The 16494-nt window shown below is 42.4% G+C and overlaps 1 protein-coding gene across 1 annotated transcript in view; it reads right to left on the bottom strand.

Moving 5' to 3' along the window:
- Positions 1-7432: 7432 nt before the first annotated feature.
- Positions 7433-16494, bottom strand: part of FRAS1 (Fraser extracellular matrix complex subunit 1) — a 434689-nt gene continuing 425627 nt past the window's right edge. Inside the window, 3 exon segments of the mRNA XM_038582341.1 lie at positions 7433-11192; positions 13066-13212; positions 14303-14508. Of these exon segments, the coding sequence (XP_038438269.1) occupies positions 10599-11192; positions 13066-13212; positions 14303-14508 (947 nt within the window). The 3' untranslated portion in view covers positions 7433-10598.

The raw sequence follows: 16494 nt of genomic DNA on the forward strand, positions 1-16494 counted from the left end.
GTGCTCATTCTAAGTTCAAGCTAAAAGGGCAACACTACCTGGTGGAAGCTCTTCTGGTGATGTCAGAGTACAAGAGGGCACACGCGACTATACAAGTACTTCTCAAGCCCTTGCTTGCACCATGACTTCTAACATCTAACATCTAACAAATAGGATGGCCAGTCCTTTTTGAGTGGGATGGATGGGTGGGTGGGCAGAGGATAATTCTGAAGAGTACCTTAACCCATCTTAGCCGTATACTGAGTGGTGTTGAGGAGGGGTTGCGAGCTTCCAACGTGGCCGAACTTTGTCAAATGGAACAAGGACAACTACAGAAGCTCCTACATCCAATATTCAGGTCTGGGGACAGGTAGGAGTTTTGAAGCTCTCAACATCCCAGGAGAGTGTTAGCCATGGATATATGACTTTCCTAAGAAAAAGAGCTCAACCGGTAAACCATCAAATATTATTTTGGTCTTTGAAACAACAAAATATTCAACAATTTAGTTAATTTTTTTAAGCACCAGCTGTATACCAGGTGCTGTTCCAAATGTGTTGTGCACATCATCTTATTTAACTAACACCCCAACCAAATGAGGTAGGTCCTATGATGTATTATTTCTAAGAGTTGCAGAAACTGTACAATGTAAGATCCTGGGCCAAGGTCACACAGCCAGTAAATCATGTACTTAAGATTCAAACTCAGTCGACCTGCTCCAAAGCTTATCTTAATCAGTACAATAACAAATCTACACATAACGCCAAAAGGCTGACTCAAGGCTCCCATGGGAATGAGGGGGAGGAGGAAGGAATAGCCGTTAATCTAAGTGAAACTATTCTTTTATGTTCAAAAGCTCCACAGTTACAGTCACATTCTCTAATAAGAGAAACTTCCATTATTCATGATCCCTTGTTAGCTCAGTAGACAAGGGAAGAAAAAAAAAAAAAAAAAAAAAAAAAAGACAAGGGAAGAAATATAGATTAACTGCCTTTTATGGGTCCCTCCCATTTCTGGAAGGAAATTATTCAACAAAAGTGACCCATGTGCAAAATGTTGGTTGACATGCAGCAGTAGGAGAGGGGCAGATGGTTTGGGTATTCTGACTTCTGTGGCTCAAAATTCTGTACCAAATTATGATGGACATGTATGGTAAGCAAAATAATGGCCAAAACAATCCCCAGAAACTTTAATATGTTATGTTACATGGCAAGGAAGAACTATGGTTGCAGACGGAATTAAGGTTGCTATCAGCTGACCTTAATATAAATATAAAGAGATTATCCTGGAATATCTACATGGGCCAAGTATAATCACAAGGGTCCTTATATGGGGGAAAGGGGAGCAGACGCTGAGCAGAAACCTCTAGAAACTGGGTAAGACAAGGAAATGAATTCTCTCTTGAAGCCTCTAGATGGCATGCAGCCTGCTGACATTGTGATGTTAGCCTACTGAGACCCAGTTTGGACTTCTGACGTCTAGAACTGTAAGATAATAAACTTTTGTCCTTTTGAGCCACTAAATTTGTGGTAATCTGTTACAGCAGCAGTAGAAAACAAACACAGCACTCCTGTGGGCATGACCTCCACCTGGGTGCTTCTACCCTCCAAGCAGTGCAGTTTGAGCTTTCTATCAGAGCCAAACAGAAATTGAATAAATCTGGTTATAGCTAAGAAAATTTAAAAGAGAAAAAGAATAGTTCAACTTCCTCGGTTAATAAAACTTTATTTTAAGATGCTTGCACGGTTGGGTTTTTTTTAATTCTAAAAAAATGTACATCAAAGTCTTGGCTCTGAAACACCCTGCAAACCCCTCCCCCGCCCCCACCCCGGCCTCATCCCCTCTACTCACTGCTGCCCCTTCAGGTAAGCACTTTCTTTCTTTAACTACTTGTCTAGCCTTTTCATGTTTTTGTTTTGTTTTGTTTTGTTTTGTTTTTAAGCAAAATCAAGCAAAACAAATACACAAAAGCAGTACATTTTTACAGTTTTGGACCTTGTTTTCTCAATTTTTTGCTTTTTGATCAAAACAGAGGTGTGGATTTATTTTAGTTAAAATTCATTTGTAAATATTTGTTGACTGCACACTACCTGTAATACATAGCACTGTGGTCAATGCTATGGAAGATTAAAGGGACATAACGAGACAGAGCTCAGATATCAATGAATTTATAATCTGAGGTCAAGACCAGCTCCTGGGAAGCTAAAGTCAGTAATTCATTTATGTTTTATGATTTGTTATATATAATGCTAACCTCTGGGGAAAGGACTTGTGGATGTAGAAGAAAAGGGACACTAAAAGTCTGGGACAGTCAAGGAAGTATGCAATGCAATCGGAAGGATTTTAACATTATCGTTTGAAACAATTCTTTCTTTCTCATTTGAAATTAGTGTGCCCCGTTTTTCTTAATCACAGACTAAGGTTACCTTACTGCCATTACTATTACTCTGAGAAAAGTTGTGAAAATATTCACTTTAAGAAAAGGATTAGAACTAGTAAGTTGTCATTTAGCTGCTTGTAAGCTTTTGGTTTGCTTTATCTACAGTAACTTGAATGGTCAGAATGAATTTTTTTTCTAGTCTTCCAGTGGATAATACATGATGCCCCTTTACCAATACAGAGGCTGCTGGGCTTCAGAAAGTTCTAGAGCAGTGGTTCTATGGGCTGGGATATGGGAACCTGTTAGAAGTTCAAATTCTGTCAGACTTATCCCAGACCTACTGTTTTAATAAGCCTTCCAGGTGACTCTGATGCAGCCTAGAGCTTGAGGACCACTGCCTTAAGATGATATCCTTACTTAAATGGAAGAGGAGCTGCATTGGGAAAAAGCAGAGAAACAGCCTTGCTTAAAAAGCCAGTGCATGGGAGCCCGCCAGATTCATAAGGCTAAAGTCATGATGGGCTTTCTTCCAAGAGAGAAGGTGTGACAATGTTCTGCCTTCCATTGTGCATTGTAACTCCTGACTCCCGTTCAGAGTTTGCCACAATAAACTATTAAGTACCGTCTCATCCTGGAAAATTCTGGAATTAGCATAGTGGCAGGAGGTGGATAGTTATTGAGAACCTATTATTTCCGCCAGACATTGAGTAATGAATGCCTTTGCAGACATGGTGTTATTTCATGCTTACTAACCAGTTTAGATTTAGTGTGATTAGCTTTGTTTTGCAAATTATTTATTTTTTAATTTTATTTATTCATGAGAGACACAGAGCGAGAGAGGCAGAGACACAGGCAGAGGGAGAAGCAGGCTCCATGCAGGGAGCCCGACGTGGGCCTCAATCCTGATCCCGAGTCTCCAGAGTCACGCCCTGGGTCGAAGGCGGCGCTAAACCGCTGAGCCACCCGCACTGCCCTGTTTTGCAAATTTAGAGACAGGCTTGGAGGGCTCCGGTAACTTGCACAGCTTGTGTGCCACACAACCAGGAAGTCATAGGGCTGGATTTACATCCAGAAGGAAATGAGCTACAGGTGGTGTTAATGTAGGATTTATTTTAATTATTTCAGGTTCATGGTTTAACATCTGGTTTCAGGATGGCAACTTTGAAGATTTTATTTATTTTACAGAGAGAGAGAGAGCGAGCGAGCAGGGGGAGCTGCAGAGGGAGAGGGAGAAGCAGGTTCTCCTTTGAGCAGGGAGTCTGATGTGAGGCTTGATCCCGGGACCCTAGGATCATGACCCAAGTCGAAGGCAGCTGGTTATCCAGCTGAGCCACCCAGACACCCCAGGCAAAGTATACTCTAACCATTTTTAAAATTATTCTTATTTTAACAACTGCCCAGTTACCATCTTTTGGACTGGAGTCATGCTATGGCATCATTAGAAAGCTAATATTTTTTTCCTCAAAGGATGAATTTTCCCAGAAGGAAATGTTGGATGATAATAATGATAAAAGTTAGGATCTCAGAAACCAGGTTTGTAAGAAAAAGAACTCAGAAAAGATGATTTGATGAAATTTTCACCATTTTAAATACATAGAACTACTTTCTAGTTTTTCTAAAACTTCTTCTAGAAGCTAATTTTTCCTATATCACCTTTTCCCTCTCTAAATAGAATAATTTGCAAGACAAATATAAGATTTTGGACCAAAATTATTAAGGTATATTTAAAATATGTGCTAGAATGGAGGTAAAAACTAATAAAGGCAGATTTAATTGACCAAGTGGTTGTAGATATGAAATATATTTGCTCTTACAGTGGTGAGGCTGGCTTGACATGCAAAAGCAAATTGCTAAATTTTTAGGAATTTTGCAAGCAAATCCAGCCATTATTAAACATTGTACTAAATAAGCACAATTGAATAAATTATGTTAAAAACAAAGACACCCAAACTTCCTAAATATTTTACATTTTACTGTTCTTGATCTTTTTGAAGCTATTTATGTCTAGTATATCTGTGTAGTAGAAATTCTGTATGAAGTTGAGATCCTGTGCATCTCTCCCCAACTCCACGTTCAGGGAAACTGTGGTGGTAGGTTGATTGGCCATGGTGGGGCGTATACAACAGAAAAGCAGCAAATGCTACAAATCAGGCCTCTGCTGACTCCAAACGCTGGTCTGAACTTTTATCAGCATGCTGCTGCTGATAGCAATGGGCAAACTTAAAATGAAGACATGATTTGAGTTCAAGTGTTTGTCTTTGAATTATATCTGAAAACTATGGCCAATGGCACCGAATTTAAGGACCATTTAATAAGAGTTCTGGCAGAACAGAAATAGCATACTCAGAGGGTTTGGAGAATTTTAAAAAGGGACTATTTACAGGGGAGCCTGAGTGGTTTGGCTCATGTCTGATCCCAGGGTCCAGGGATAAAGCCCCACATCGGGCTCCCTGCTAAGCAGGGAGTCTGCTTCTCCCTCTCCCTCTGCTCGCTCAACCTCGTTCATGCACGCTCTCTCATAATTTTTTTTAAAGGACAGAGTGTAGGCAGCATTAGGTTAAAGGAATCCAGACTGATGATGAAGACCCTAGGACTAGAAAGAGGATGAAATCATTACTGCTTTTACACTTAACAGGGCAAGGGAAGGATGCTGTTACCAGAACTTTTTGTGAATTGGACTGTGGAAGAGAGGCTGTGGCTCAGGAGGGAACCAACCAGAACCACACATAGCAAGGCAATGGGGAGTAGGGGGGCAGGGATAGACACAGTGTAACTTCTCTCCCATCAGTTTGGCCAATTTTGACCAGAAGCCGAGGGGCAAGGGAGTGTTGGAGAAGCATTTCTGGCAAGTTGGTTTCCTGGAGCACAAACAGGGCAGAGAATCCCTGTAGAGACAGAATAAGCAGCAAAGGGACTTTTGCTGAGCCACTAGTATTGAGCATTGGTTCATTTTGTTTTTTTGGGTTTTTTGTTTGAGCATTAGTTCATTTTGGACACATTCCTTAGTGAGGGATATTTAAGGGAGACATCTTGAAACGGTATTTTAAAATATATATATTTAATTTATTTATTCATAAGAGACACAGAGAGAGAGGCAGACACACAGGCAGAGGAAGAGGCAAGTTCCCTGTGGGGAGCCCAATGCGGGACTCGATCCCCAGACCCCAGATCAGGCCCTGAGCCGAAGGCAGATGCTCAACCGCTGAGCCATCCAGACATCCCTTGAAACTGGTTTTTAACTATTAATCCCAGAGAGTGGGATTCTAGTCAACTTTTATAACTAACTAGTCTTGGAACTTGGTGGCCTTAAAGGAGCCAGGGAGAAAACTGATAGCTGTTCGTTTTAGAGAAAGTTGTAGGATGGGTCTATTTTATTGTACTAATCAAGGGACCACACTTTTCTTTTTTGTTTTTTAAAGATTTGAGAGAGAAAGCCAGAGAGAGAGAAAGAGAGAGAGCGAGCGAGCACGTGCAGGAAGGAAGGGCAGAGGTAGAACCAGACTCCACGCTGAAGAGTGAGCCAGACGCAGAGCTCGATCCCAGGACCCCAGGATCCTGACCCGAGCCAAAAGCAGACACTTAACCGAATGAGCCACCCAGGCACCCAAGTGACCACATTTTTCATGACAAGCATTAAATCCAAGTTATAGGAACTTTGGACCATTTTTTAAAATACCAATTTGTACTTGTGAAGAAGGCCTTTTGGTAAAGACTGGAAATCCTACTTTTCATATGGCACTTTCAAAGAAAATTATCCAGGACAATGACCTGCAACTATCTCATAGGGTTGTCATGAGGACTGAATGAGGTAGAAAGTGCTACAGAGTCATTGCTCCTGAGTGCCAGATGTGCCCGATGTATCACTTGAGCGTCCTGGGCTACTTGCTACTCTCAGGACACCAATCTAAAGGGCTCCTAGTTAGAGTTCTCTCGGGCTCTTTGGGGCTAGATATTACACAATTGTGGCATTTTAGTATTAGGCTGAGAGATCTAAAACAACTGATACTAAACTATTTTTTAACCAACAAAACCAACGATTATATGAGGCTGAACCTGCTGAGTTATTCTCAGCATCTCAGTATCTCCCTCTCCTGTTCCCACGTTTCTTCAAAACCTTCATCTGTGAGGTATTGCAAGCTCTAAATGAGAACTCATTTTTTTTGCCACTTACCCCCAAGTTTTCTAAGTTTTATGCCTGTGAAATTGCAGGTCTCAGGGAGCATTTTCATAGTCAATCTTAATGATTCAGAAATTGCTTCCTGATAGACCTTCTCTATGGGCCAGAGAGAAATGTGCACTAGGGCTTAGAGCTCCGCTGTTAGGCAAAGGACAATCACAGGAAACCTCCAGGAAGTGAGGGTTACACAAAGTCTCAGTAGTACCTAAGGAAATCCTAGGCAGGGTAGTGGCCTCCTTTCCCCGGATTTTATGAAAACATGCTTTCTCAGGTCTTGCTGAGATTGCAAATGTGCCATGAAAAGGTGCCAACAGAGCTCTGCTGCTCACTGTCATTGGCAATATTTTTGTTTTTTCATATAAAGTAGCTCCCCTGAGGGGACAGAGACACAAATGCACAGACTCCCAGAATGCCAAGACAGGGCTCAGTTGCTTTCTGACTCTGCCATTGCCTCTTCACATGCCAATCAACTTATCTGAGCCTTGGTCATCTCTCCAGGGTGAGTTAGGGAGACAAACATTGACGAACGTTCATGGTGCATAAAAGGACCTAGCCATTTTCACACTACATCAAGGGTTCTAAGAGGGTTTGATGGTAATAAATACAGCATAAGTAATCATCTTATTGTATTGTGCGTGGAGATTTGTATTAGTCCTCTTCATACTAGGGTTTCGACCGACTGCAGAAGCTGAGCTAGGATGATCTGGGGTTGTGTACTTTCTTCTTCCTCTGGCTCTTAGCATGGTCAGTGTGTGTCTCAGAGTCAATCCCTCAGGCAAGTTTTCACCAAAGAACTCAGCCTCAAATTTTGGAATGCTTTTGCCATCTCAAAGGTGAAGTCTTATGTTAATGAGAGGAGTCATCTAAAAAGAGTATGGAAAAAAATGCAATCAGACCGTCATTTATCAATACAAATTTATATAGTGGCATATGCTATTGGAGAATTCAGAAATTCATAACACACAGATTAGTATTAGAAATACAAAGATCACTTGAGTCAAGAAATCAGGTTGACAGCACCACAAATGTTTCACTCTGTCTGAGCATGTGTGTTGTATCCAAGAACAACAAACACCTACAGGACACTGAGACTGAATGTCCTAAGACTGTGCAAACACATTCTGACACGACTTCCACACCCAGCAGCAGGTATCTGCAGGTGGCCTCCCGGAGGCCTGGGGACCTTGAAAGCAAGGCAGACAAAAGGTATAACCTTCTCTCTTTCAACCTTTCACAGCCAGTGTGGGAGACCAAATAGCAACCCCTGAGGGCTTTCTGTTCCTTCTCATCTAAGGGCATGATATAGAAAATCAGTAAAACACACACAAGGCATTAGTGAGCAAGCTAAGAGAAATTGAAAGGAGGGCTGTAACTGAAATATAATCCCGTATGGGTCACCAAGTTATTGGATTTCTACTCTGAAATAGAAAACATCAACAAGCTGAAAACCTGTATCAAAGGAGCACATCCCAACTTCACATCTCTGAGCACTTTCTATTTTGTGTGTGCCCCCGGTAGAGATTGCCGGCATTCGAGAACACGGCTGCAGTGAGGGGAAGTGTTGGAACGGAAGGGGTGGGGAGTACTTCCAGACTTTCCTTTCACTCAGAGCTCACAGTCTCAGAGTCCTCCCAGGATGCTGTCCTTGTCACTCAACACCAATACGTGGAGGCTGCTAAGAGCACTTGGAGGCCTCTTGGTCTCTGTGTCTACACAGTCTGCTCATGTCTGTACTCTCCCCATGCACGTGTCCTAATCAGGCCTGGAGGGATGTCCAGGAATATCTGAGCAAACGAAATAGTGCTGCTCTATCGTCTAAGCCTTCTGGCAAGTAGGAACAGTTACACAGAACAGGCCAGATCAGAAGTTGCTCCACAAAGATGGGCTTCCATTCCTTTCTTGCACAATTAGCATGAACCTTCTAGGTCGTTCTGGAGAAGACTTCACACTGGGCTGATGAGTTTCCCAGCTACGAGACACCAATTCTGGATGTTCCTGAGGCTCACACAGAAGTTCTGCCCCACACCGCCCAAGCTGACCTTAAGGAGCCAGTGACCAGTCAGAGGAGTTTCAGGTTCTGGGCTCACCCCTTTCTTTTTCTGAAAACCTCACTCACCTCAGAATGAGGAGTCAGACTTTCCTCCAAATGTCCTGCGCTGGAGCTGAGTCACAGTTTCAACTTCCTCTAATACATTCTGATGATTTTTCTGTTCATCCATCCTAAGACTGCTGCTAGACTCCCCCTACATCCAGCAGTGCTTCTTTGTTGCAATGAGGCTACTTCAGAATCCAAGCAGAAGAGGCAGTTTTGGGGTGTTTTTTTCCCTACCTGCCCTTGTGATCTTGCCACCATCGTCTTTCACCTCCCCTTTCACCCATGACACCATTCATCTATTTACTTAAATATTTCTGGAGTGCTCGTTCTGTGCAAGGCACCGCTAAAGAACCAAAGGCGCACCCCCAAGGCCTTTTCTTGAGAGCTTGGAGTCTGGTAGAGATGTCAAAGGCCTCTCGTGGCTCATTCATTCTAGCTTTTAGAACCAAAGCGCAGTGTGGAATGTTCTCCAAGAGCTTGGGTCATTCTGACACAAGTATTACACAATGTGAACGTTCTGCTGTTTGCTCAGTGGTTATGGTGTGCCATGTGTCAGGAAGAGAACATGTCTTTTATTCCTCAGTAATGAAATTGTGCCTTTATTTCAAAGCAACAGAACACGCATGCTTGTGTTTTTGCCTTTTTGGTAAGAACAAAAAAGAAACACAAAGGCAAGCTGTGTGTGCATTTCATATAAAATTCTGAAGCTGCTATTTGAACACTAAATCATTTTAAAGCCATGTGTTTACAGCCTCGTCATATGCGGATGTGGTAAAATAAATGCCTGAGCTACCCGAAAAGAACCCCCGAAAGGAGAAATCCCTGAAAACCTGTCCTGGGACCGGTGCCTTTAAACACTGTGAGCATCGGTTCTTTATCTATTGTGAGTACTAGTTGGCATCTATTAACTCAGATTTCACTCTGAGTGGGGCTTTCTCCTAATTGGCTTTATTCAAATGAATCACTTATTTTTCTGAAACCCTAGCAAAATAAAAAACTCACAGCTACACAGGTTTGTCTTATTAGACTGGGCAAAGCCTGGGATAGCAGGAAACTGTGCTGGGTTTTTAAGCACCCACAGCAACGTGGAATAAAACGGCCAGCTGCCCTGATCTTGTTCTGCATCATTCTTTGTCAGGGAGGATGTCCCGATGCTTCCCAAGTGTAGTGTAAACCAGTTGGGCATGAGAACATTCTCCTAGGCCTAGGGGGCCGTGCATCACTAATATTCCAGGTGCTGGTCAGGCCCCTCCTCTCTCTGGGTTTCAGTCTGCCCTTCTGTAAAAGGGGGTTCTGCTGTGCATCTGCTAGACATCTAGCAGGGGAGGTGTGTGCTTTTTCTTGCAAGTTGTAGGACAATGCTCTCATCCAGAGCACTTTGAAACCCCCAGGTGAAAAGGCTCTGGAAATGCAAAGGACAGCTGGAGGCCATGGAATGCAAGCTGTGAAGCAGATACAATAAGCAAATATATAGGTTGTGCGGAGTAGCAGAATTTTGAAAGGATTTGGGAGTGTCAGCAATCTGAATTCTGCAGTCAGGAGGCCCAGGAAAAGCCCCAGTCTCAGAAAGCTGGAGGTGGGGGAGGAAACCAATGGCCCTGAACCACCCCCAACCCCAGCCCAGGAGATCTGCTGCTGTACATCCCCATGTCTGCTGAACTCCAACAGCTAGTTGGAAAGTCTAACCCCTGCCCGATACTGAAATACATGCTTTCTAAGACCAGCCTTATAGAAGGAGCAGTCTGCAGCTGCTGGCACTACTGAAAGAACTCTGCTCCAGAACTCTGGGTCTCAGTGGTTCTTTGTTTAATGAGGTAGCTCAGTTGTGAGCTGATGCATGTGATGTGTGCCTTCTGTCACTCAAAGCTATAGTTTTCCCTTTTTAAACGGTAAGGTTATAAAAATACCAGTATTTTCCCCTTGTTTTATAAAAATGCTCTTAGAAAAAAATACATATGGGTCTCCTCCATTAAACTTCTGTTCCATCTTGCAAATTGTTGTGAACTCTGACCTCCAAATTCAATTTTTTTACATTAGTACCTTTAAACCCATAAGCCCCCCCAGTTGCACTTAGTATGTTGACATTCCGCACGGTGCAGTAGTGTCTGTTGAAGTTCTTCTCCACCTTGTCCATGCTCCTCTTGGGCACATCCACCTTGGTGTTCAGAGGGTATTCCTCCAAAATGTCCTCCATGGGTGGTTTCTTCCTCTGCTTCTGGCATTTCCTGGTGATGAAACAAGCCACCAAAAACACCAGAAGCAGGAGCATGATAGCAGCTAGGGCACTGCCGATAGATGCCCCAGTTTGGGATAGAGAAGCAGCCACAACTGGCTCTTGCATCTCAAGATTCAGGGATTTCATGTTGGTGCCATTCTTGACTTGGTCTCCTTCATTGTCATAGATGAGGGAGTCATCAAGGGTCAGCCGGCCACTGGGGTCCACCAGGTCCCTTCGGTTGCGCCTCAGAGACGCTGTGAGAGAGCGCTGGACCCGGGGCCCTGAGATGGTGTCAGGGCCAATGATGTAGATCACCTGAAGATACCATTGGTGTCCTGCTTCCACCTGCCGGGGGATGGAGACAGAGACACAAACCAGACATGTCATTGTTGCCCACAGACCACTTAAGAAAGGAAATGGAAAGACAACTGCCATCACAAACCTTGATAAACGGTTTCAACAAAAGCATTAGCAGTTACTGGTGTCTGCTTGTCAAGAGTTGAACCAAATATTATAGGTTCTACTTTATTTCCAAATTAGGGTCATCTTGAGCCAGATATTCACATTCTTTTCTGTTTCCCTATCTGTGTATGGAATAGCCCTAAGAATTTATCTTTCATGGGCTCTTTAGCTAAGTAAATACTTATGATCGTCAGTCTTTATTGATTGCAGTGAAGTAACCAAATTAATAACTATATTTATTCTTAGTGACCTTCAACTGTTTGTTATGCTAACTTAACATTTTTTTTAAGGTTTTATTTATTTATTCACGAGAGACACACAGAGAGAGGCAGAGACACAGGCAGAGGGAGAAGCAGGCTTCCCACAAGGAGCCCGATACAGGACTTGATCCCAGACCCTGGAATCACACCCTAAGCCGAAGGCAGATGTTCAACCGCTGAGCTACCCAGGTGTCCCTAACTTACTATTTACTGATAAGCTTCAGTTAAACTAGAGTCATTCAACACATATCCACAAAATACCTACTCTGTGCATAATATGCAGATACATGACAAAAATTTCCTAAATCCGAACACTTCCTGGATCAGCCCCTGACCAATGAAATTATCAAGTATTTTACTGCCATTTCATGTGCCCCCATTGAAACCATCCATGGTTTTGAACTAACTTCTAAGGAATAGTGATGGTTCTGAAATCCAAAGTCACGGACTACTACTTGAAGACAGAGAAAAGTGGAATTTGATTTAGGAAGTTCATGTTTATTTTTTATTTATTTATTTTAAAAAAGATTTTATTTATTTATTCATGAGAGACACACACACACACAGAGAAAGAGAGAGAGAGAGAGAGAGAGGCAGAGACACCCGGGCTGCCCAGGAAGTTCATGTTTAATCCTGGATTTAGAGTATTTCTGTTCATCAAATACCAGTAATTCTTGTCATTCTAAATTGCTGTACTGTATTTATGATTTTGTGAAATGTTTTCCACATGGCTGTGAAAATCAGCTGGTACAGCAGAGAGCCAAAAAAGGTAGGCAACATAAAAGAGTTTAGGAAAAACTAGAGTACCATATGCGTCCCTGATACACACAATGACAAATGACTGGAAGCAAATGAATTTTATTCTTGCTGTGATCTATTGGGATATATGGTGAAAATTTTGGGTAAACGAGGGTGCTTGGTGGTATATAGTCAGTTAAGCATCTGACTCTTGGTTTCATTTTATATCAGGATCTCAGAATTGTGAGACTGAGCTCCATGTCTGGCTCCACACTCAGCGGGGAGTCTGATGAGTCTGATTAAGATTCTCTCTCTTTGGGCAGCCCAGGTAGTTCAGCAGTTTAGTGCAGTCTTCAGTCCAGGGAGTGATCCTGGAGACCTGGGATCGAATCCCACATCGGGCTCCTTGCATGGAGCCTGCTTCTCCCTCTGCCTGTGTCTCTGCCTCTCTCTCTGTGTGTGTGTGTTTCTCATGAGTAAATAAATAAAATCTTAAAAAAAAAAAAAAAGATTCTCTTTCTTCCTCTCCCTTTGTCCCTCCCCACTGCTTGTGCGCGCGCGCTCTCTCTCAAATAAATAAATAAAATCTTAAAAAAATTGGGGGTGTGTGAATGATAAGCTTAACACCAATAAAAAAAGACCCACCAGCAAGAATGCTATAAAAAGAGACTAAGAGTCCAGAGATAATTTCATCTTTTTTTACTATAACTTTTAAAGTGGCTTTAGTCCTATGCTTCTCCTCTTCTCACCATACTCACCTTATAGAGTGCATCTACTTTCAGAGTAAATCCGTCTACACCTGGCATGCTACTGACCACATGGAAATCAGGCAACTCGGAAGCAAAGTGGGCCTCAAAGGGCACATCATGGAAGTACTTATCAGTTACTTCGGGCTGGCTGCGGTCCTGGAATTTCAGAAAAATGAAACGCAAGGTTTAGAAAGATGGAACCACTGCCCTGGCAGGTGGCAGTCACCGGGAAGAGAAAATTACCTTGGGTTGGGTCAGGAGAGTACATGCTATGGAAGCCCTTCCCTTAAGTCAACCTCTGGGCACCCACTGCTCTCCTTCAAGGAAAGACATTTGGTGGCTTCTGTGATCCCAAAGCTCAAAGAGTGGCATAATTCTTAAGCCATTTGGTCTCATGACCCCTTACACACTTAAAAATCAAGGGCTCCAAAAGTCTTTTGTTTATATGGTTTCTATCTATCAATATCTACAATATTTACTCTATTAAAACTAACACTGAGAAATTAGAACACATATTCACTAATTCATTTTAAAGTGGCGATGAAAAACCCATTGCATATTAACATAAGTAACTTTTTTTTTAGAGAAGATACCTGTATCTATCTGCTCCTCCTCAAAGAGAGCTGGCATTGTTTTATATTTTTTGCAAATCTCTGGAAAAGAACTAGATTCTCATAACTTCTTTATTGAATCAGTTGTGTTATGTTAGTTTGGCTGAAGTATATGAATAAAATCTGGCCTCACACAGATATGTAGTTGAAAAAGGAAAAAAAAGAAAAAGGGAAAAATGTTTTCATAGCTTTTTCAGATAATTGTGGATATTCTCTTCTGATACTAAATAAAACTCAGTAAGCGGTATTTTTGAAAGATTAGTTACAATGTGAAATATGAAACCATATCTCATGAGGGAATTGGTATGAAAAAAAGCAAGATCTCATTATATTATTATGAAAGTAGTTTCGACATCAAAGAGATTCAGGGATATATTCAGGGGTCGCTGGTCCATACTCTGAGAAACACTGACCTCGACTTTCCTTTTCCTGAGATGTTAATGATAGCTTGTCTTGTTACTCACCATAACATCACACTTGGTAGTATGTACTAACATTTAGCTGATCAGAGAGAAACAACAACAGCAATATGTATAGAGAGAATATCATCAAGAGTAGGGTTCCGTCGGCTTTAGGCAGAATCCATAGCTAAGGAAATCAACTTAAGTGTCAGGTGTTTAACACCAACAGCATACCAGCAGCAGAAATCTGTGTTTCAGGTGTTTGTTTGGCTGAATGCATCCATACTGTGGCCCTTCATTGTAGATTGTCCCCGTGGGGTCAAAGAAAGGCACATAACCGTCCTTGCCGGTACAAAGATAGACTTTCTCCAGCTGCAGTTTGTAAGCAGAATTCAAGTTTTGTTCTGGATTCCAAAGTACTCGGCCATAAAGGATTTGACCTGGAAAGAGTGAGAGGCATTAATTAGGTCAGACTTTAAGATTAAAAAGAAAGAAATGTCAAAGGTAGAAAAGATTTTACACATTCCCTTAGGGTCAAAACTACCTCTCTATGAAGAGCTCTATGACTCCAGGTGCCCTTAAAATACTCCTTCATTCATTTATAGCTTCTTTTAGTCAACACACATTAATTAAGCATTTAAGGTGTGGCAGGGATCCCGTTGTACATAGGGGATACAGCTGAGAGGGCAGAAATAAAACGTAACCGATTGCTAATATTAATCAAACTCTTATTATTTGTTAGGTACTGTACTAAATTCTTTCCATATAAGAACTCGTGTAGTGATCACAGTTTTATAGATGAGGAAGTTGAAACACTGGTTAAATGACTCGTTGAAGGTCACAAAGCTAGTAAGTGGTGGTGGTGGAATTCAAAGTCAAGGGACATGGGCTCTAAAACCCACCCTTATCACAGACTGTACTGTTATAAACTGCAATACAGGAAGGTACATAATGTCACGTGAGCATAGAGCTGAGCACAGAGATCTGCCTGTGGAAAGATTTAAAGAGAAGATCATGTTTGAGCAATATCCTAAAACATGAGTAGGTATTTGAGGATTTGAGGTAGGAGACTGGGGAGAGAGTTCTAGGCAAAAGAGAGTCCATGTATGAAATACTGAATGCTGGAAGGGCATGAGTCCTGGTGTAGCTGCTGTCTCCTTAGTGCCTGCTATGGCACTTTCTTTACTTATACTATCTTATTTATTCTTCCCAAGAGCCCAAGAGATAGGTTCAATTATTATCTTCATTTTAAATGACGAGTCCACGGTTTCATATCTGTGACATGGGAGGATGAGAATTTGAGCACAAATCTTTCTGACTCCAAATGCTCATCCAGAGCATTTGCTATGTGGCACTGAATAGATCAGTGTGACTAAGAGAGGAGGATGTTGAGAGGCTCTGGCAGGAGAGACTCCTGGGAAGATAGGCTAAGCGTGCTGGGGAGCCTGGACTTCAGTGTGTAAGAAATGGGGAACACTGGAAGGTGTGTAATATCAACACATCGGGGCTTCAGAAACATGAATGAAGGAAAGACAAAGAGACTGGAGTCACAGAGATTGGGAAGGGGGCTATGCTAACACTCTGTGAGAGATAGATATCTAAAACATAGCTGTGAAACAAGGGATGAAGTCAAGAAATGTCTGGGAGTCAGATTCCACTGATCTTAATGATAGACAGGAGGCACAGGAGAAGTGGAAGATAATCCTGAGGTTTTTGCCTGTGGCACCTGGAGTTTGATGACGCAGTCAATGTGGCAGCAGATGTGGTAAGGAGATGAAGTCCTATTCTAGACTTCTAGGTGTCTGAAAGACATCCATTTTGAAGCAGTGTGGTAGTTCCAGATCCACATGTGGAAATGTAGAAACGAAGTTCAGAGAGATCAGGGATAAGGACAACTGTTAAGGAATGGCTGTGGAGTAGTAGGAGAATAGGAAGCTGAGACAGGGGCACCTGGGTGGCTCAGTGATTGAGCATCTGCCTTTGCCTTAGCTCGTGACCCTGGGATCTTGGGATCCTGGGATTGGGTCCCACATCAGGCTCCCTCTGCCTGTGTCTCTGCCTCTCTCTCGGTGTCTCTCATGAATAAATAAATAAAAATAAATAAATAAAATCTTAAAAAAAAAAGGAAGTTCAGAGCAAAGGGATGGGCCAAGCCACAGGGATGACCAGAGGTAGCACCAGAACAGGACCAGAAGGAACCAAGCATGGAACCTCGGGATAACAACATGGATGCAGCAGAGGACAAAGACCCAGGGTAGGAGAGTGAGAAGTGGCCAGAGAAGCAAAACGGTGTCAGGTGAGGCTGGTGCAAAGGAAACCCCACAGGAAATAAGTGTCAAATCCACAAATTTGGTGCCATTGACAAAAGAGAGTTCTGAGCTGTGCAAGGTAGGACAAACTCAGCCTATAACAGAGGGACAGAGAAG

The sequence above is a fragment of the Canis lupus genome, chromosome 32 (assembly GCF_011100685.1).
Source record: "Canis lupus familiaris isolate Mischka breed German Shepherd chromosome 32, alternate assembly UU_Cfam_GSD_1.0, whole genome shotgun sequence".
Classification (NCBI taxonomy): Eukaryota; Metazoa; Chordata; class Mammalia; order Carnivora; family Canidae; genus Canis; species Canis lupus.